General features: G+C 38.5%; 1 protein-coding gene across 2 annotated transcripts in view; it reads right to left on the reverse strand.

Moving 5' to 3' along the window:
* Positions 1-19,100, reverse strand: part of ADAMTS5 (ADAM metallopeptidase with thrombospondin type 1 motif 5) — a 48,516-nt gene that overhangs the window by 17,543 nt on the left and 11,873 nt on the right. For both annotated transcript variants that reach the window (XM_082780793.1, XM_082780792.1), the window contains exons 2-3: positions 17,836-17,968; positions 1,891-2,058 (exon numbers count right to left, since the gene is read on the reverse strand). In XM_082780793.1, the coding sequence (XP_082636919.1) occupies positions 1,891-2,058; positions 17,836-17,968 (301 nt within the window). The remainder of the gene's footprint in view (positions 1-1,890; positions 2,059-17,835; positions 17,969-19,100) is intronic.

The following is a 19,100-nucleotide window of genomic DNA, read 5'->3' on the forward strand; positions in this document are numbered from 1 at the left end:
ACAAAATTAGTTCATAGATCTGACTGGAGGTTCACATTTTCTGTGAGTTATTTTGTCCTATTGATAACTCTTCGAGACTACACGCCTGAGTGGTAACTACTCATGAGTATCAGAAAGGGCAATATACCCTAACCCATCCGTTAACAAACTGACAGATCCTAAGCATTTTGTGTGCAGCAAAGAATACATGACTTTGTGAAAAGTGTCAGCAATGGAGGACTACTAAACTTCTTGTGCAGGAAGGCAACACTCATGCTGAACATGGAAACCATAATGCAGCCCTTAACGATTTAAAGCGCCTACCGACTTGTGCTGAAAAAAATGGCAAAATCATATTTTTAGACCTGTAGGACAAATTGTTACAGCCCTGCTTAATTTCCATGTTCAGACTAGGATCAGACCATGGATAAAAGTCCAAATTTTGAGCATTCTGCAGTGCAAACAAGCCAAAGGTAAGATGTATGGTAGAAATGCTCTTTCTTTTTGTTATTATTGGAGGAAGTAGCTGGCTGGATGCATAGGAAGGTGAAAAATCCAGATCACAAAAAAAGGGAGAAAATGAATACAACATTTCAGTTTGGATTGGAGATTAACAGAAGAGGATAGATATAGATACATACAGACAGATATATTCATAGATCTTTATACTCTGTACATGGTCATACATGGGTGGTGAGGAAGGTCCCTTTTTTACCCCAGTGAACACATACTGTAAAATTCCCAGGTGAGAAGAAAGGCAATGAATGTACCTAAACTCAAAAAGGAAAGATCTCTTCACATGTGGAAACTAACTTGGTAATATTAAGTCAATGCCAGAGTAATATGGACCATAAAATAGGACAGCACAGATTAATAGATCTAATAAAACTGGAGAGAAAAAATGAAGTCATTCTCCAGATAGGAGAAAAAAGGAGAAAATATTTCAGAGAGCACTAAAATTAGCCAACACAATATTTAAAAGCAAAAACTTTACATTCAGCAGACTTACCATACTTTTTATCCATAAGTATTTCAGTTACTATAACAACTTGATCCATTCATTCAGTTATGTCATTTTTATCTCAGCTTTTTGGAATTTGAACGGTTTAAGAACTGCAGTTGCTTTGGAAGCACAATGCAGACTTTAAAATTCATTTAAGAGTGCAGACTATTATTACTACTTGGTGGAAAAAATGAAAGTTTTGTACTTATTCTCCAAAGGGTAAATGACATGTTTAACGAATATTACTTCTAAGACTTGGAGGGTAAGCTGCTGGGGCAGAAGCAAACTTTTCTCATGTACAGAATAGAAGAGTCTTAATACTTGCTTATGGCTCCTTTACATAAACATAATAAATATTGTAATAATAAATGCTGTAAATGGTAAGAAGAACATATACCCTTTGCTCATATCTATCATTGCTCATATAGTCCAATGCTATGTAGATCATAGTAACCTCAATTGCTGTGAGGAAGAGGAATTTGCTTGTGTCCTCTGTTTAAAATACTCTCTGAACTCCTATATGTGGCAAAATTATATTTTTAGACTATATTATATTTTAGATTATATTTTAAATTTTTAGAAAAAAATATATTTTAGATATTTTAGGGAAGAAAAGTCTAATTTCATGTTTAAAAAAGAAAAAAAACACACTCTGTTTCAAAACAAGTTACTGCCAGCACATGCTCCATCAACTCTGTTCTTTTCTTGTGCATTTGAACCATGCAAAGTCGGGGTGAGACCCTGACAGTCTTTTAGACTTTCGCCTTGTTTTGCAAGCACTTCCAAGATAGTTCTAAAGATGAGCAAGGAAAGAAAAATCTGGCATAAAGTGTTCTTATTGCAAAAATGGATTGCAGCAAAAACTGACATGTAACTGATGCAAAGTGTGTGAAGCAAAAGATACATACCATGACCATCATCAAAAAACTCTGTTATAGTTGCTGAAGTGCATTTGGACCAGGGTTTGGAAGCATCAATGCTAGTCAGAATGGAGGACATTAGGCGCTTATCTTCCATGGAGCCAAAGTTTTCCTCACAAAATTTGGAGTCATCGTGGGAGAGACCAAGCAAGTGGCCTGTAGAAATGAAACAAATATATAAAATGAAACAATTATCCATAGCAGAGTTTACCAGCTGGAGCTCACAGTCAAAGTAAAATGAAATGCATTATTTTTTTCTCAAATTTCCAACAGCAGCCAAAAGCTTGAAATCTGGTATCTGCTCAAAACCAAAAAAGGTGTAACAGTTCATACCATTACATATAGAAATGTCCGCAGCTTATATGCCATGAAATTGTGTTGATTTAGATCTGATGAAGACTACGGTGAACTGTACTTTTTTATATTAGCCATGAATTTAGTTTTCAATGTTTACCAAATCATCTGCTGCGAGAAAGACTGATACTTCACTCTACAAAGAACTTCTGTGACTTCTTAGAAAGGTGTTACATGATTTTTCGAAATGAACACAATGATTTTTATTTATGGAGTAACTAAGCAAACTGTATGTGAATTCTTACACTGCGCTCCTCATTGAAGAGTGGCACCTGGACAAATGAGAGCCAGATGTGTGCTCAGGTGGCCAGAAGGCTAACAGCATCCTGCATTGTATAACATGGCCTGCAGGACTAAAGAAGTGATTGTCCCTCTGTACTCAGCATCAATGTGCTGGAACATGTCCTGAAAAGGGCAGCAAAGCTGGTGAAGAGCCTGGAGAACAAGTCTTATGAGGAACAGTTGATGGAAATGGGACTATTTAGCCTACAGAAAAGGAGGCTTAGGGGAGACCTTCTCTCTCTCCAACTACCTCAAAGGATGTTGTAGCAGGGTGGAAGCAGACTCTTCTCCCAAGCAACAAATGATAGAACTAGAGGAAATGGCCTCAAGTTGCACCAGGGGAGGTTTAGGTTGGATATTATGAAAAAAATGTTCACTGTAAGGGTTGTAAGGCATTGGAAGGGGTTGCCGAGGGAAAAAGTTGAGTCAGCCTCCTTTAGAGATCTTTTCCAAACTAAATGATTCTATGTTTCTACCCTCTACAATATATCAAACAACTGGAATAATGTTTTCCAATAGCCTCTTCCATGTATTGTGCCTTATTTTGTGGGAGGGTGCTTTTTAGTATTGTTTTGGTTAGGGTTTTAGCTTTATTTTTAAAACTATATGGTATTGGGTATTTATATCACAGAACACAAAACAATGTGAACACAGAGCAGCACATGATGTAACTTGCAAAAATCCTGAATAAGATTTTTGAATATGATAGGTAGAGTTCAGGATTTTTGAATATGATAGGTAGAGTTCATTCCAGTGATAGATTATTTCCTATAAACGTTGCAGCAACTTTCACTGTAGTTCAAAGATCCCTACCCTCTCTAGCCTTTGGGCAACAATAACAGATTGCAGGCAACCCACTTTGTTCCCTCTGTAAATATCCTGTTTAACATTTCCATGCCCACAATGGATTATCTCATTGCCAATTTACTATCCAAGAGGTAGAAGACTGAATGGGTACCAAAGCTGTAGGGAGCTCAGGCCTGAACTTAACATTCACAGCCCAGGAGATGGTTTGTTGGACATCCAGGGTTTGACCAAGAGGGCTTTAATGATAAAGGCAAAGACCACCAGCCCATCACAGCCACTGCAGAGGAATAAATGTGACATAATTTTATGTTTTGGTATAACTGCTGTACCCTAGCTTAAAAGTGGCAAAAGTAGAACGGCAGAATATCATACTCTGATAGCCATGACAACAGTAATAACAATTACAATGCGTACAATACAGTCTGGAAAAAGCAGAGTATCAGCAAATATCTATTTTCTGCTATATTGTTATCATCTGCTTTTGGGGAGAAGCCAAGAGGAAAGAGATGGAGGCAAAACTCACTGTCTAGCCATACTTGAGATTAGGAAAATAGCTATCCGATCAGAAATATATGATAAGGCTGCAGAAGACCAGAAATCATGGTTTCTGGCAGCCTTACTCCCAGTGATGCTGGGTTCCTGACCTAAGGATGTAGCTACAGCAGATGTGACAAGAGGCCCTTGATCTGTCATTTCAGTTGAACCAGTGATGACAAAGAACAGACAGTCTTACATCCACAGCTACTAAATCTGCACTGGAGGGGAGAAGGAGAATGAAGAGAGCATTTCTTTTATTCCTCTCTTCTCCTGATGTGCACACATTATCATAGAAACACAGAATCATTAGGGTTGGAATAGACCTTCAAGATCATCTGGTCCAACCATCAATTAACCAATATCATTCAGCTATAGCTACTATTTGAAGAAAAGGCCCTATAATATTATACAAGCTATCAAGAATTTATTCAAGCTACCTGGGTTAATGGTGATAAGAGTCAAATAATTAATACCCCTTTCCTTGCTGTTATTTGCTATTGCCATGCTGCACTGTTGCGTTCACAAATACATTCCCACAGGAACAAAGTGATTCAAACTTTTATACCAAAGGCACATCTAATTACTCCTGTGTTTCATATGCTAGATTCAGGACTATTATTTTCTTATAGGTAAAAACACTTTCCTCTGGTGATGCTTATTATATACGGGCCAGATAATGCTACTTTTATTTTGCACTGTCAAACAGGCTGAATGTCAGAAGGTACATGCCAAATTTCAATCTGATATAGCATTACCAAAATACTTGCTCTGAAGATATGACATCTTTGTTTTATTTAAGCCAAAAGCTGGCGTTGAGCAAAATAATTCACTAGTAGGACTATTATTTCAAACAGACACATTTCTCTGACAAATAACCAAATAATCAGTGCATCACTTCTAACTTTAAACAAATTCTCTGGGTGTCACAGGCTAAGCATTTAATGAATCAGCAGTTACTGTGCCAATGAGGGCTACCTCCAACTTTGCCAAAGTCTTAATATGCTGACAATGAATATCTTCAGGAAATATGAAGATGGTGTTGGTTTTGGCTGCCTTTATATAAGATGTTATCACTATGCTCGTATTCATGCTAATGCAGTGAATGGCACCAGGTCACACTGCATGTCTGAGAAGAACAACAAGCACAGCTGACATGTTAATGAATCTCAACAAATATCTAGTAGTAATATTACTAGAACAATTTTCTGCTGACATTATGTAACGTTTTGTAGCAAGTTACACCAGTATTCTGCAAACATAAGCAAACATTTACTAGAGTGGGCTTTAGACCCATCCACTAACTTTTGTTGAGGTACTCCTGTATATACAGCGTGGTTCCACACTTCAATCAGGTCTGCATATACACTGTTTTGCTGAGTTGTTCAGGAGTTTCAGCCAGTTTCTTGTGATTTACTTGAATCTGTCCAGTTGAATATGAATATATTTCCAACCAATTAAACAGAAATATTTGCACAAAATAAGCCCAACAAAAATGAAAATACCATGTTGATTAGACCTAAGTCTCACTATAGCAACCTTCTCTGAGGCAACTTGTATGCTTAAAGGTCACAGGAAGAATGCTTTTGTATTTATTGTCCCAAGATGGCTCATAGTTTTAATTTTAACACTGCAAGAAATTACTTCACTGCAGCATGTTTGTGAAACAAAGTAATGAGGTTCTGTTAGTGAAAAAGAAGTTTCATTTTAAGCCACTGTACTTGGTACTGAACAGCTCTGTGTGAATAACAAAAGCTGGAGGACAGTTCTAAAAGGTACATCTGAGTAATGCTATATGTCACAGAGCGCATGTTTGGTGTAGGATATGAATAATAGTTGGATCTGAAACAGCAATTAGAGAGCCTAATTCTTCAGAGTGCTCAACATTTTGTACCATCACTGAGAACTACTCCAAACTCTGTGATATGAAGTATTGAGTCTTGTAGGGCTGAATTCAAGTTTCTTAACCTTAACACTCTCTTGTACCACTGCAATGCTCTTACTTAAGATACAACTTCACTTCTATAAGAATCCCTTTCTTGCCTAATCATTCTTCTCTATTCCTAACTGACAGAAATCCTACATGAAAACTTTTTTTTTTTTTTTTTTTTCCCCCCACAGTTTTTAGCCCCTGCTCCATTTGCAATGAGATTTGTAAAAAAAAAACAACTTAGCTTAGACTACCTAGCTGTCAGAGCAATCTGGTCACAGCACATTAAACCATGAAATCCTATAGCTGGGCAATGTGAACGCCCCTCACCTGAGTATGTTGTGCTTGAGCTTGCTCTTGGCTTCCAGGCCTAAAGATGGTGTAGTTTTTGTGCTTCTTTACTCTTCTCTCCAGCCCAACCATCCTCTCTTGTGTTCTGTGAGTTGAACACAATGAGGATGGACCTCTCCCTGGGCAGGAATCGGCACAGCTGATGTTGGAATGCTGGGGACCTAGCAGTGGAGCAGCCTGCTGAGGATGAGGGAAAGCCCTGACCAGACTCAACAGCCCTGAGCTACAACACCTCCAAGATGCACTGTCTCTACAAAGAATATAACTCCTGAACTGCATCCTGAAATTAGTTTCCTTCCTTTCCTTTTTCCTCCTCTGTATAGGACAAAAAAGAATATCCTTCATAAACAAGGAGCAACATTATAGTCAAATTTCAAGCTCTTCACTTTGAGCAGAGAGGCTTCAAGTTTCCCCATAAAATGGTTGCAAATTAATCTCCCTCTTGGAAATGGCTGGACAGTCTCTGTAGTTCAGAATAAATAAGATGAAATGCTTCTCAGGCAACTATTCAACACAGAACATTTCAGCCTAAATACTTTGGCAAGAGTACAGGAAACTGAAAAAGGGTCATCTTCTGGAAAGTGTCAAGCTACTGGCTTCACCTTTAATTAGAGTGCACTGTAACTTCTAAACTTCATGGTGATAAATGAGGTGAACTGAGGACATACCTCATTAAAAGTGTCTATTTTGTCATATTAAATTAGGCCATTGTTCTAATGCATGATAAGAACTAGACACTAGACTTAGCATACCTAAGCTTTTTGTGAAGCTTCTCAAAGTATTTGTAAATGTCTCTGACTACTTTTAAAATTAAAAAAAAAAATCTTTGAACAAGCATAAGAAAAGAAACAGTGAATAATTTCCAAAATATTGAACTCTGATTGTCAGCATTTGAGCTTCTAAATAAGCCATCAATGACATGAGTGAAGGTAATATCTGTTCATGGCATTAAATATATGAATTCTATCTGTCCATATTGATTTGCCTGTTAGCTTCGTATATATGTTTACAAACACTGAGAATGCAACTTTGAAAGAATTTTATGAAACTAAAATTCCCAATTCTTATCACAACCTAAATCTTTCTCCATCCTAACTTCTACTTTTAAAGCATTATAGCCAGACTCAAAACAGTTTAAAATATATGACAAACTTCCAATGACTCTTAAAACTGTTTTGGCTTCTCATTAGAAACAATCAAAAATCAAAATATCACAGCAATCTGTGACCTCCAAGGTATTCTATTTTTAGTACAGATGTAACAGCAACAGAGTACTTCTACACCAGTGCCCTTCATCCTTTTGGATCTAAGAACTAAGGTAGGGACACTTCCCTTTCTACTTGAAAAGTCTGTCCCTTTCCCACTCACATGCATGAGCATGCTGGTATTATCACATATTGCTCAGGATATTAGGGTAGTTACTGGCATTGACTGGTAAGGGTGCTTCTTGTCATAAGAACCAAAGTGAAAAGGTTATAGGTGATTCTTCAGGAGATCCTCTATGTAAGCATGAATTAATTCCAGTGAAAGCTTTGGGCAAAAGCTAAGAGATGTAAAGAACACAAATTTTACAATGAAAGCTTTTAAAAAGTATGCCAAATTTAGAGAACTTCAAACCAGGCTATTCAAAAAAGAAAAAGGGCTCCCAGCAGCTGTGTAAAATGATGACTGATTGAGAACGGGTTAGTAGATCATCTCATGTTTTCTACTTAATGAAGCATCTTACTGGTGTTGACAATTCCCACTGAGTGAAAATGACATAATATAATTTTACCAGCAGGATGGTGTTTAGTTAAGTTATGCTGTAGGAATGCACAAAATGGTAAAAGAAACAGATGGAGAGGAGGCAGGGGTTTACCCTACATGCAAATGAAGAGGAGCTAGTCTTCTTGTAAACTGTTCCCTTCCCAAATGGCCAAAAGACCAACCAGCTAGAAGGACTGACAGCCTTTCCTAACAGTCTTTCATCTCCCCCTGAGGTAAGAGCAGGTGTGACTACATCAGTAAACTGTCAGAACAGTATGAAAGCAACCTGCAGACTTTGGACCATAATATATTTTGGAATGTAATCTGCAAGGGACTCTTGGCACAGCTCAGTCTGTTTAGATCCTCAGACAAGAAATGAAAGAGTCAGCAGCAGCCATCAGCCCCCAGACCCTAGTTCACTTTCTGCATTCCTGATAGTGAACCTTGCACTACACAGGCTTCCTTACCCAAACAACTATTGAAGGCCAACACCTACTACAGCCCAACAGGGAACAACCCCAATGGGATCAAAAATGAATTCCTGCATCTGGTAGGAACGGGCCATATATTCCTGAAATAAGGTGGGAATACGCCAAAGCATTTATGGAAAGTCAGATAAAATTTCTGTCCTCGCTAAATATCAGGATGCAAAGAGCTCTGCAGGTAAATCAGGAGCACATCAGAACTATGCTGGATATGTGGTAAAGCACATTATACAGCAGCTATTTTCTTCCCAGGAACACTGGGAAGCAAAAGAGAAGTTTGGATATTTCCAAATTTTTTTTTTAAGTATGTTGTCAGACTATCTGTAGAGGTTCTCTGAGTCTATAGGGTGCAAAAATTACAATAATCACATTAATTTTCCATTGATATCTCAAGCATAGTAATAAAGACAGCAAAAAGCAGCACCAATGTATGGCAAGTAAAGGACAGCTTTTGCTAAAATGTAAACCATGATGGTTCATTCTTTTGGAGGAAACACCCTTGTTTATGGACGTACCAAGATCTCTAGCACTTGATCTGAAAAGCATACCAAAGTATTGCTCTTGCACTGAATTTGACCACAGCACACATGCGAAGTGACACAGCACATTAAAAAATGCTACAGGCATTGTAATTTGTTTTCTTAGAAAAGCTCAGTGCAGATTAAGCACGTGTTTTTTAGTGAGCTCATGCCTTTCACCTAATTTTCAGTGGGGACAGCTGAGGTACAACAGAAGGTCAAGTGACTTGCCCAAGGTTACCCAGTGAGTCACCGTATCTCCTGGGATCAGGATTCAGGAACCTCCTGGCTCAACATTCCTTGGTCTAATCACCACCCCATGCATTCTGCGCAATCCTTTTGCTCCCTCCTTTTCTAATAGCAGATTGCATGCAGTAACTCTTTTAAAATAAAGCCATTTCTTTCTGCATGCATTGTTTTTCCAATTTGTACAAGTACTTGGTTCCTCGTTAAGAACTGCACAGTGGTATCACTCATAGATGGAAATCCTTTTGAAGTAGTCATGGGAATTTTGAGTAACAAATGATGAACCTAAGCAATAACAATTAATAATTTTTTTTTTTTTTTTTTTTTTTTTACAAAACAGCAGTGTTTTGAATTACACAAGCTTACAAAAAACATTCACAGAATGTAAAACTGGCTATTCCCCTTTCTTCATACTTGAACTTTCCTTCCAATATTCTTTTTCTTTGACTGCTGTCCATCACTTATGAAAGGAAAAAAAAAATCACTCTCTCTTTTAAATCCCCAGCCCAGAGGCAGTTTTTAATATTTCTGGCTTAAAAGAATTCTTCGGACTGAAAGAAACAATAGTCTGAAGTGCAGTTTCTTTTCAGGAGCAGACATAAAAAAAGCCACAATCAGACATTCATACACCAGTCCTGCAGACTTTACACAAAACAAACTTCTACTGAAACGTCTTGTTATAACAGACTTCTGTGGGAGATCACAGATACATAACCCCAGTCAGACAGACAATTTGCAGGCAAGATTCTGTCCAGGCAATGCAGACTAGGCAATAGAAACCACTGTGACCACAAAGACTCAAATTATCATTAAAATATGTTGTCCATGCTACATCTGCTATGCTATGGGACGTGTACAAGTGAAGTCAAGATTTTAATGAAGTGGGATGTGGCAATTCCCATTTCATGTCTCCCAATTCAGAGTAACTCACAAGGAATATAATTTGCTGTAGCTTATTGTAAATGAATGAACTCCAGGAGAGTAGATAGTGGAAGAACGAATACATTACATTGCCTGCTGCCTGTATTTTTTTTTGGTAATTCTGCCTTCTTCTATACTTTAATATCTTCATCGATGATCTGGACGAGGGCATCGAGTGCACCCTCAGTAAGTTCGCAGATGACACCAAGTTAGGTGCGTGTGTCGATCTGCTTGAGGGTAGGAAAGCTCTGCAGGAGGATCTGGATAGGCTGCACCGATGGGCTGAGGTCAACTGCATGAAGTTCAACAAGGCCAAGTGCCGGGTCCTGCACCTGGGGCGCAATAACCCCAAGCAGAGCTACAGGCTGGGAGAGGAATGGTTGGAGAGCTGCCAGGCAGAGAAGGACCTGGGAGTGATGGTGGATAGTCAGCTGAATATGAGCCAGCAGTGTGCTCAGGTGGCCAAGAAGGCCAACGGCATCCTGGCTTGTATCAGGAACGGTGTGACCAGCAGGGCTAGGGAGGTGATCGTCCCCCTGTACTCAGCTCTGGTGAGGCCGCACCTCGAGTACTGTGTTCAGTTTTGGGCCCCTCGCTACAAGAAGGACATGGAGGTGCTTGAGCGGGTGCAGAGAAGGGCGACGAAGCTGGTGAGGGGCCTGGAGAACAAGTCCTACGAGGAGCGGCTGAGGGAGCTGGGCTTGTTCAGCCTGTAGAAGAGGAGGCTCAGGGGCGACCTTATCGCTCTTTATAGGTACCTCAAGGGAGGCTGTAGCGAGGTGGGGGTTGGCCTGTTCTCCCACGTGCCTGGTGACAGGACGAGGGGGAATGGGCTTAAGTTGAGCCAGGGGAGTTTTAGGTTAGATGTTAGGAAGAACTTCTTCACTGAAAGGGTTGTGAGGCACTGGAACAGGCTGCCCAGGGAAGTGGTGGAGTCACCATCCCTGGAGGTCTTTAAAAGACGTTTAGATGTAGAGCTTAGGGAAATGGTTTAGTGGGGACTGTTAGCGTTAGGTCAGAGGTTGGACTCGATGACCTTGAGGTCTCTTCCAACCTAGAAATTCTGTGATTCTATACGGTTGGAGTACTAACTTGAAAAAAACTACTTGATAGTGTTTATCTGCCAAAGAGGAAATCAATTCCTACTTTATTCTGCAATATGGAAGACTGTGGGTTCAGGCATACACAGACAAAGCGAACTTGTATTGATAATGACTGTTCTGAAACATTAGGCAAAACCCTGCTTCATTCTCAATTCCCTTATGGTTGCACAGATACTGATACTTCACTCTATCTATTTTGCTTCATGTTATGATGTTTCAGAATCCACAGCAGCTTCTCAAAGCATGGCACTGCTTAATCCAATTCTTCATGAGGTTACACATATACAAAGATCAACATAACACCAGAAAACCTCTGAAAACTCAGGCAATGCTGCTGCTGTGTCTGAGTCGCTTCCTGAAGTCTCTGGTAGAGAATTTTGCCCTCAACCCCCTCGCTTCTCTTCAGGATTGCTTCACAGTTGGTGGGAAGGCAAAGATCCCTAATCTAGTCAGACTCAGCAGTACATGGTAGATAAAGAAAGGCTCAAGCATATTCAGGACCTGAGGACTCATTTTTTCCATATCATACCAATTTCCTCCTTCCCTATCTCCAATTATCCACACAAAGGCCATTACAAACTGGCTCAGTTTCACTAAAAATGCTAGATTTAATCGCCATGTGTGCTGCAGGTGGAACAATTATGTATTGCATTTAACTGAAGTTAATCACACTGTTATAGGACAAATGAGGAACTTTTAGTCAAAAATTTTAACCAGCACCCTTTTGTACATCAGATGCTTGTGTTTTGAAACATCGTTTAAAGTTTCTGCCCTACTTTTCACCTCTCATGAAGTTTTGACTGTCCATCTTCTCTTGTAAGCAAAGGGGATATGTTGATGAGGGCCTAAATCAAGTGCTTCTGCTAATGGAATTTAAAATAGAACCTTGAAAAAAGGTTCAAAGAGAAGGAATCAAATAATACTCCTGATGTACGTCATCAGAGTAGATTTGGATGACTCTACACTCTCTCTCTCACACTCCCTTTTTTGTTGTTTTAAGAAAGCAACTCTGTCTAATTATCATTACCTGGATATTTGCCTAAACTTTGTCTGTCATGAAAGAAATATAATACGAAAGTCAAATATCCTTCATCATCTTTTCATGTTCCTCTAAGATTCTGTGCCCTTGGCAATGTATCCCCCTTGAAATGAAAGGCTACAAAAGATTTGTACCTGTCAAGTCTGAAGCTTTCTGTTATCTGCTTTATCTTGACAGCCTTGAAATCAAAGGGCTAAATGTTCAGTAGTGGCAAAGAAAAGATGACTCTGTACTTAATTATGTTGAGTGCATATAAAATGACCACACGTGGTAAAACATGGAATTAGAGTATTTTTGGTTCTCCTATGTACATCAAAAGCAAGACTACTACTTAAACATCATACATATTGTTCTTGGTTTCAGTTTCTCCTGCAGAAGGGTCAGAGTCATATAGTTTTTTTCTAAAGTTTACATAGGTTAGATGTGGTATACATGGCCCTCTTTCTACAACTCTACTTCAGGCTCGGGCCCTGAAGAAATACTTTCAACCCCACTCAGAACTCTGTATAATGGTATTTTTGATGTATTTCAGTGAACTGCCTCAGTTCACTCCAGGAGTGATACCTCAGTTCTGAAATGGTCTCCTTACATAAAATTGTGCTCTTTAATAAAATCACTACACTTTGTTGACTGCATTCATGTCATTGTTGTCTTCAGTGATGGTATGTGCCACAGAATGGTGGCATACGGAAAAAGATTTGCCATTAAAAATGTTGTTCTCTAGTTTTAGTTTCTGTACAGGTCCTTGATTTTAGGTGTTCAACTATGTAACACAGCTGGAGAGGAGGCTGGAATAACATCCACAAAAAAAATGAGGCTGAGAGGAGACCTTGAAAAGTCGTCTTGTCCATCCCTCTGCCATGAGGTAGGATCAGCATCCCCTAAGCCATGGCTGTTTGGCCAGCTGACTCCTGTAAGCCTCCACTGATGGAGATTTCACAACCTCCCAAGGCAATTCATTCCTGTGCTGAACTGTCTGTATGGTTAGATGACTTTGGCTAACGCTTAAAGAAAAGCTCCCCTGCTGCAATGCAAAGGCCGTTACCCCTTGTGCTGTCCCAGGTGGACATGGAGAATGATTTATTATGCAAATTTTTGCAACTATTATTAGATATATTTGAAGACTGCTTTTATGCCTCCCCTTTAGTCTTTCTATCTCAAAAGTCACATGTTAGAGATAAAGAAAATTAATGAACAGAGGTTTAATTAGTTCCATGTAGAATTTTTTAAGCTATAATCTAAAAATAAAATACTTGGAAAGAAGATCAGTAAACCATATTACTCAGGAGGATACAAGGAGTAATAGCATGCCAGCACAATTATATAATAGAGAAATAGGAACTTTGCAAAAGGTCAAATGGACAAGAAGGCAGAGCTTTCTCTGTATCCCCTCTTAAAAAAAAAAATTGAAGATTAATGGAAAGAATAAAGATGCATGTAATTTAAGTTATTAAACTCATGTAATTTTCACTGAGCTAAACTGGAGCCTTGCCTGCTTAAAGACTGCAGAAAGGATGCTTTTGTGTTTAAGGAGTAGATTGAAACCCAAGAGGCAAATTTAATCCTTGGCTTTCCTTAAGACTTAGTTTGTGATTTTGGCAGTCACCAAATTTCGGTATCTCAATTACCAATTGATAAAATTGGCAGTAGCTCCAGTTCTTTTCTCCTGAACTCTTCTTATTTTGTTTTTGCAGATGATACACCCTTCAGGCTGGTGGATTGTTTGCACTGAAGCATGCAGGACTCCAGCATAGGAAGGGCTGAAGTCATCAAAGCCTTCTGAAAGCTACTGCATGACGAAACACAACACCAGGCTACTAAACAGAGAATTGTCATTATGCAAGAGAGACGTTAAATGTAACTTGAAATGTGTTGATTGTATCTTTAGAAGTTGTTATATTACAGACCTTTAGGGGATGCATAGGCTGGTTTATAATTCAGCATCATAAAAACAACAAAATCTCCTATCAAAAGGCTAGAGTATTAGAGTAAAAATTAAAATCAGTTATTTTTGTTTCCTGACAGTTATTTTAATAAGGGATATATGAATTAGCAATATGCCAGCACTGACCTATGAAAATATGTTAAATAAATGTTGAGATCATGGATAATCATGGGTTCTTTAACACTTTCCTCCAGATGTTTCTGTGATGCAGGGAAGTACATGAAATAACAAAGCATCATTTTTTTTTTTCTTTTTATAGTCCATAGTCTGATGACAACAAAGACTTGGAGAATATCTATATGCTGTGCCTAAGACAGTTCTGAGAAGAAGCTATGGAGTGCAGGGCTATGGAGGAATACCATGAAGAAGTTGCTTAAAGTCCCATAAGACATCTCTGTGCCACAACATGGAGTTGAACTCATGACTTCAAGAAAGAATCCAAAAGACTGTTTTTGTGGCAGCAAAGCTACTACTGTCTACACTGATAACAATGAGTCTGCTGTGAGAAAATAACTGCATACGGATTTACCACTAGTGGCTGAATGTCTTGACAGGCTATGATTTTAAAATAACATTTATGATGTAAGCATTTATACTCTTCATTCTGAGGAGAGACTATATTATCACTTTAAAAGCTACAAGATATCCTTGTTAGTACTGTTTTTGTTGTTGTTGTTGTATTTTCCTCATTTTATGCACTTGACACTGTACAGAAATTATTCCTGATTTTGCTACACGCAACTAGGACAAGATTTGGGTCCTAGATGCTTTGTCAATCTTTATAGACAGGTCTTCACATCTTGTCATCTAACCAGCATACTAAGAATTTGGTTGTATCTATTTCTTTCTGTGCTTTTGTTTACAGCTCTTTACAGATCTTGCCTGTTGATTCTGCTCATTCATATTCTCCCCCTCAAAAACTACCAGTCAAAATCCAACTATTTTTTTCTAAAAGGAATAAAATAAACATTTAATGCATAATGTGGTAGAAACTCTGGCAACTCAAGCAGCATGCTTTATTCCACAGCAGGCTGCTTTTTGGCTTCCTGTACATGTATCCAACCCGAGTCCTTGGGCTGTGCATTGTCCTGTTTGGTTGAGCTGCAGTTCCATTTACTTTGGTTGCCTTCCAGGGAAGGAACACAATCCTCAAAAATGCTCTTGGATCCTTCAGAGTGGAAACAGGAGCACTCAGGTCACCTTGAAGTCAAAGTAAGGACACCCAGCCTTTCTTCGGAACAAGTCCATACTAATGATGCTGTATCTACTACAGATGCACACTTGGCAGGGTTATTTAAAAAACTGCAGACAGTGACTCCAGTATGCCTAGCAGCTCACCTCACTCTTCATATTGACAAAAAGGAGCAGCTTATGCTTCAAGCCCTGAGAATCCCCTCTGTCTTGCAGGGCATCTCCTACCCTGCAAAGTGAACTACACCAAATAACTAAGCTGCTGTAAAATTAAAACTACACTCTACCCACAGGACAAGGGGGAACTTTAAGACTTCTGGATTGAAGGAAGAAATCTGGTCTCCAAATAAAATAAAGTAAGGTTTTCCTCAAAGTGCTTAACTAAAGAGTATCCTTGCCATGCTTCAATTTTTCATCCTATTTTGACCTTTAATTTAACGTAAGTACTCAAGCAATTTTAGCTGTGTTTTCTTCTGAACATCTCCCACTTAAGGCCACACACACAAAGGTCATTCTGTGATTTGACACCCCTCCTTTCTTCAAATCTTATGGTAAGGAGAAAAAAAAAGGATGTTATTTTAAACAACCTCAAACTAGAGTTTTTTTATCCATTAGGGTACTTATTTATCCAACTGTTTCAATTCATGCCTTTTTTACATTGAAAATTATAGCTTTTTATGGATTCCTATAAACTTCCAAGGTATGAAAATGGCTCTTTTTCAAAAATGTGCCTCTAGATTACTAAAAATAATTCACTTGTGTTTACATTTTCTTTGAGTGGAATTCAAAGTAATAATATGCATATCTTCTGTTCATCCCTATCTTGACTGATCTATGCTTTTCATTTCTAATCTATTTGCACATATATCTATTGATAAAATGACAGTTCAGACACATCGCCCATGACTTCACACAACAGGTATATACCAACACCAGCATCCCCAAAGGGTCCTTCATACAACCATGACAATGCCTACAAACTGTCATCAGTAATTATCACTTTTGGATGTCAGAAGATACAAGCCGTCCCTCTATCAGACTGGACTCTGCATGATAGCCTAAGTGAGACAATCTATCTTTTTGTCCCAGTTCTAGATCAGATTCATGATGAGTTGTCAGCTTTATGGCATCCAGGTTTGATGCCACTAAACTCACCTGTTGTTCAGCTGTCTTTAACGTATTGCCGTACTTATCTCGAAATGCTCTAAACTAGCAATTTCAGACAGCTTTTCTTTTATTACCAAACCATCTTGTTTATTGAAATAAAGTATCTATTCTGGGGACTCATTGTGCTGTAAGATTTTATGCTTTCATGCAACACATGATCCCTCTCCAGCTTCTGACCTCAATTCTTTGAGGCACTGTATGCTGTAGTGTTAGTATCACTAATCATTGAAGGGCCTGGATACTACCATGCAAGCTGATTTTTCATACTTGGTGACCTCTGTTTGCTGAGCCAGGTATATAGCAAACACATAACTCTTAGGCTCTACCTGCTAGCTACTTGAAAATTGAACTATTGCAATGATACTCCCAAAGCAAACTTTACTTTGGTTTGGCAAGAGCTACAAGGCAATTCAGAATTTGGCTCTCTCAAAGTTCTCCTTTCCTTGTTATTTCCTTCCAAGAATGTTAAAAAAAAAAAAAAAGTTCTCCACTTTTAAATTGCTGTTCACTCATCAAAATGAATAGCCCACATACCAAATGTATTTCTAGTGAACACAGGTCACGAAACATTAGTAAATTAAAAATAAGCAAGATGGCAGCAGTCTCCCTCAAGGAATGTATCATGCCAGAATACAAAATTTCTTCTGTCACTAATTCTATCTTAGATCTTTTGAAGGATACAAGTAAGGTTGCTACATTAAATTGCTGTGCACTGAAGCGGAGACTGAAATGAAGTTAAGCAGTTTTTTAAACAAATCTTTAGCACCTAAATACTATTTCACTTATTTCAGGATTTAGATTAGTACCACATTTTACCATAAAGGTGGAATTTCAATACCATTAGAAAAATATTAGCATTTTGCTGTTTTCCACTAAAGCCTTGTCTGCAGGCAGTACACCTTCCCAAGAAAAAGTTTCATAACAACAGAGCATGCAAGTAGTTCAAAAAGGTGTGTTACTTTCCACTGTGTATACACTAAATGAATATGAATTATACCATATAAGCCAATAAGCCAAACACCTTCTCAGGAGGGATATGTATTGACATTTTTGGACAGTAGCAGCAGCCTTTGAATTTTCACTCTGACTACTGCTTAAAAACGACACTGTCAGAAAGGAAACACCTACTGTGCGCCTTCACTTGCCTTCTGATCCCTTATTAGTTAACCCTGAAGTGCATATGTATACAGCCTTAATCCCCAAGCGAGTATCTGGACCAGGGGAAATCTGGAATTAATTGCAAAGTATTTTGGTTACTAATGCAGCTGTTACAAGTGTTTGATTTGGCAAGCGAACAGAAAAGGCACTACATACCAATTTCGTGAGCCACTGTAAAAGCTGCATGGAGGCCGTCATCTTCAATCACTGCACAGCTGCGCTCAGGAGAGCATATGGTCCCAACGTCTGCCATTCCCAGAGTATCACATGAATGATGCCCACATAAATCCTGCCCAGGAAGGAAAAAAAAGAGTCATTAAAATAAATTTTTACACCCATAGGTAAGAACAGGCTAAAGTCACCAGTCTTTTGCAAACAGCAGAACCAGCAAAAGAAGTTTTCACCTATAGATCTCAATGCAGTTTAAAAGCATGATGATCCAATCCAATCCCTGCTAAAGTCAATGGGAGAATTTTCATTGCCTTTAATGGGCTTTGGATATGATCTATAATTAATTATTTTTATTTACATTTGCATTTCTGCAGTGCATACAGATGCTCAAACTTCCATTGAGCTAGATATACAAAACACATGCCACAGCAACATTTCTCCACTGACAATAAAAATAGAAGAAATATCGTCTTTATTTACAGAAGGTGAACCCAAACCCTGAGAGCAAGTTTCATATTCCTAATCAGTTCTTCAACTACAGTTTGCCCTCCTTTTCAAAAGGCAAGTCTTATACTTGTACCTAAAGAAATGAGATTGTTATATATTAAACCTCATGTCACATCTGTCAAGTAGTACAATGATTAATAATGTATTACCCAATATACCAAGTATTTAAGCAATTCTCAAGGGTTGCTTAAAAAGTCAGCGACAGGACAGAGTCTATTCCTTGATTCCTAGTCCTACTAGCTCAATGGCTAAGTCACATACTTTCTACTTGCAGATATGGGGTGTCTCCAGAAACCATGCAGGTAGCACTAGTTTTTTTCTTTCCATTCCAGGATAGCACTACTACTGAAAGAGGCAGCTTTGGTCAGACATACAGCGTTTTAATTGTCAGTAATAACTTTTCAGTACTGCTGCTGAAGCAGAGGAAAGAATATCAGTTTTAATGGACACATGTACATAGGGTTTTTTGATTGAGAAGGAAAAGTAGGTACCATGGCATTTGGAGCGCTCCCAGATTTTTCATTGTGGTTGAATGAAAATGTCATTTTCAAGGCATTATAGTATTATCAAATGTTATTATCAAAATGATCAAAGAGTACTTTTTTCCCCTTCATTTTTAAGACTCTCTTCTTCCCTTCAGATCTCCTTTTCTAAAGAATTTCTTTAATGAAACCTTTCACAATTAATCCATCTACAGATATCCTGTATGAGGCTCCAGGTCAACAATATTCACTGATTATAGC

The sequence above is a fragment of the Aythya marila genome, assembly GCF_965140915.1.
Source record: "Aythya marila genome assembly, chromosome: 1".
NCBI lineage: Eukaryota > Metazoa > Chordata > Aves > Anseriformes > Anatidae > Aythya > Aythya marila.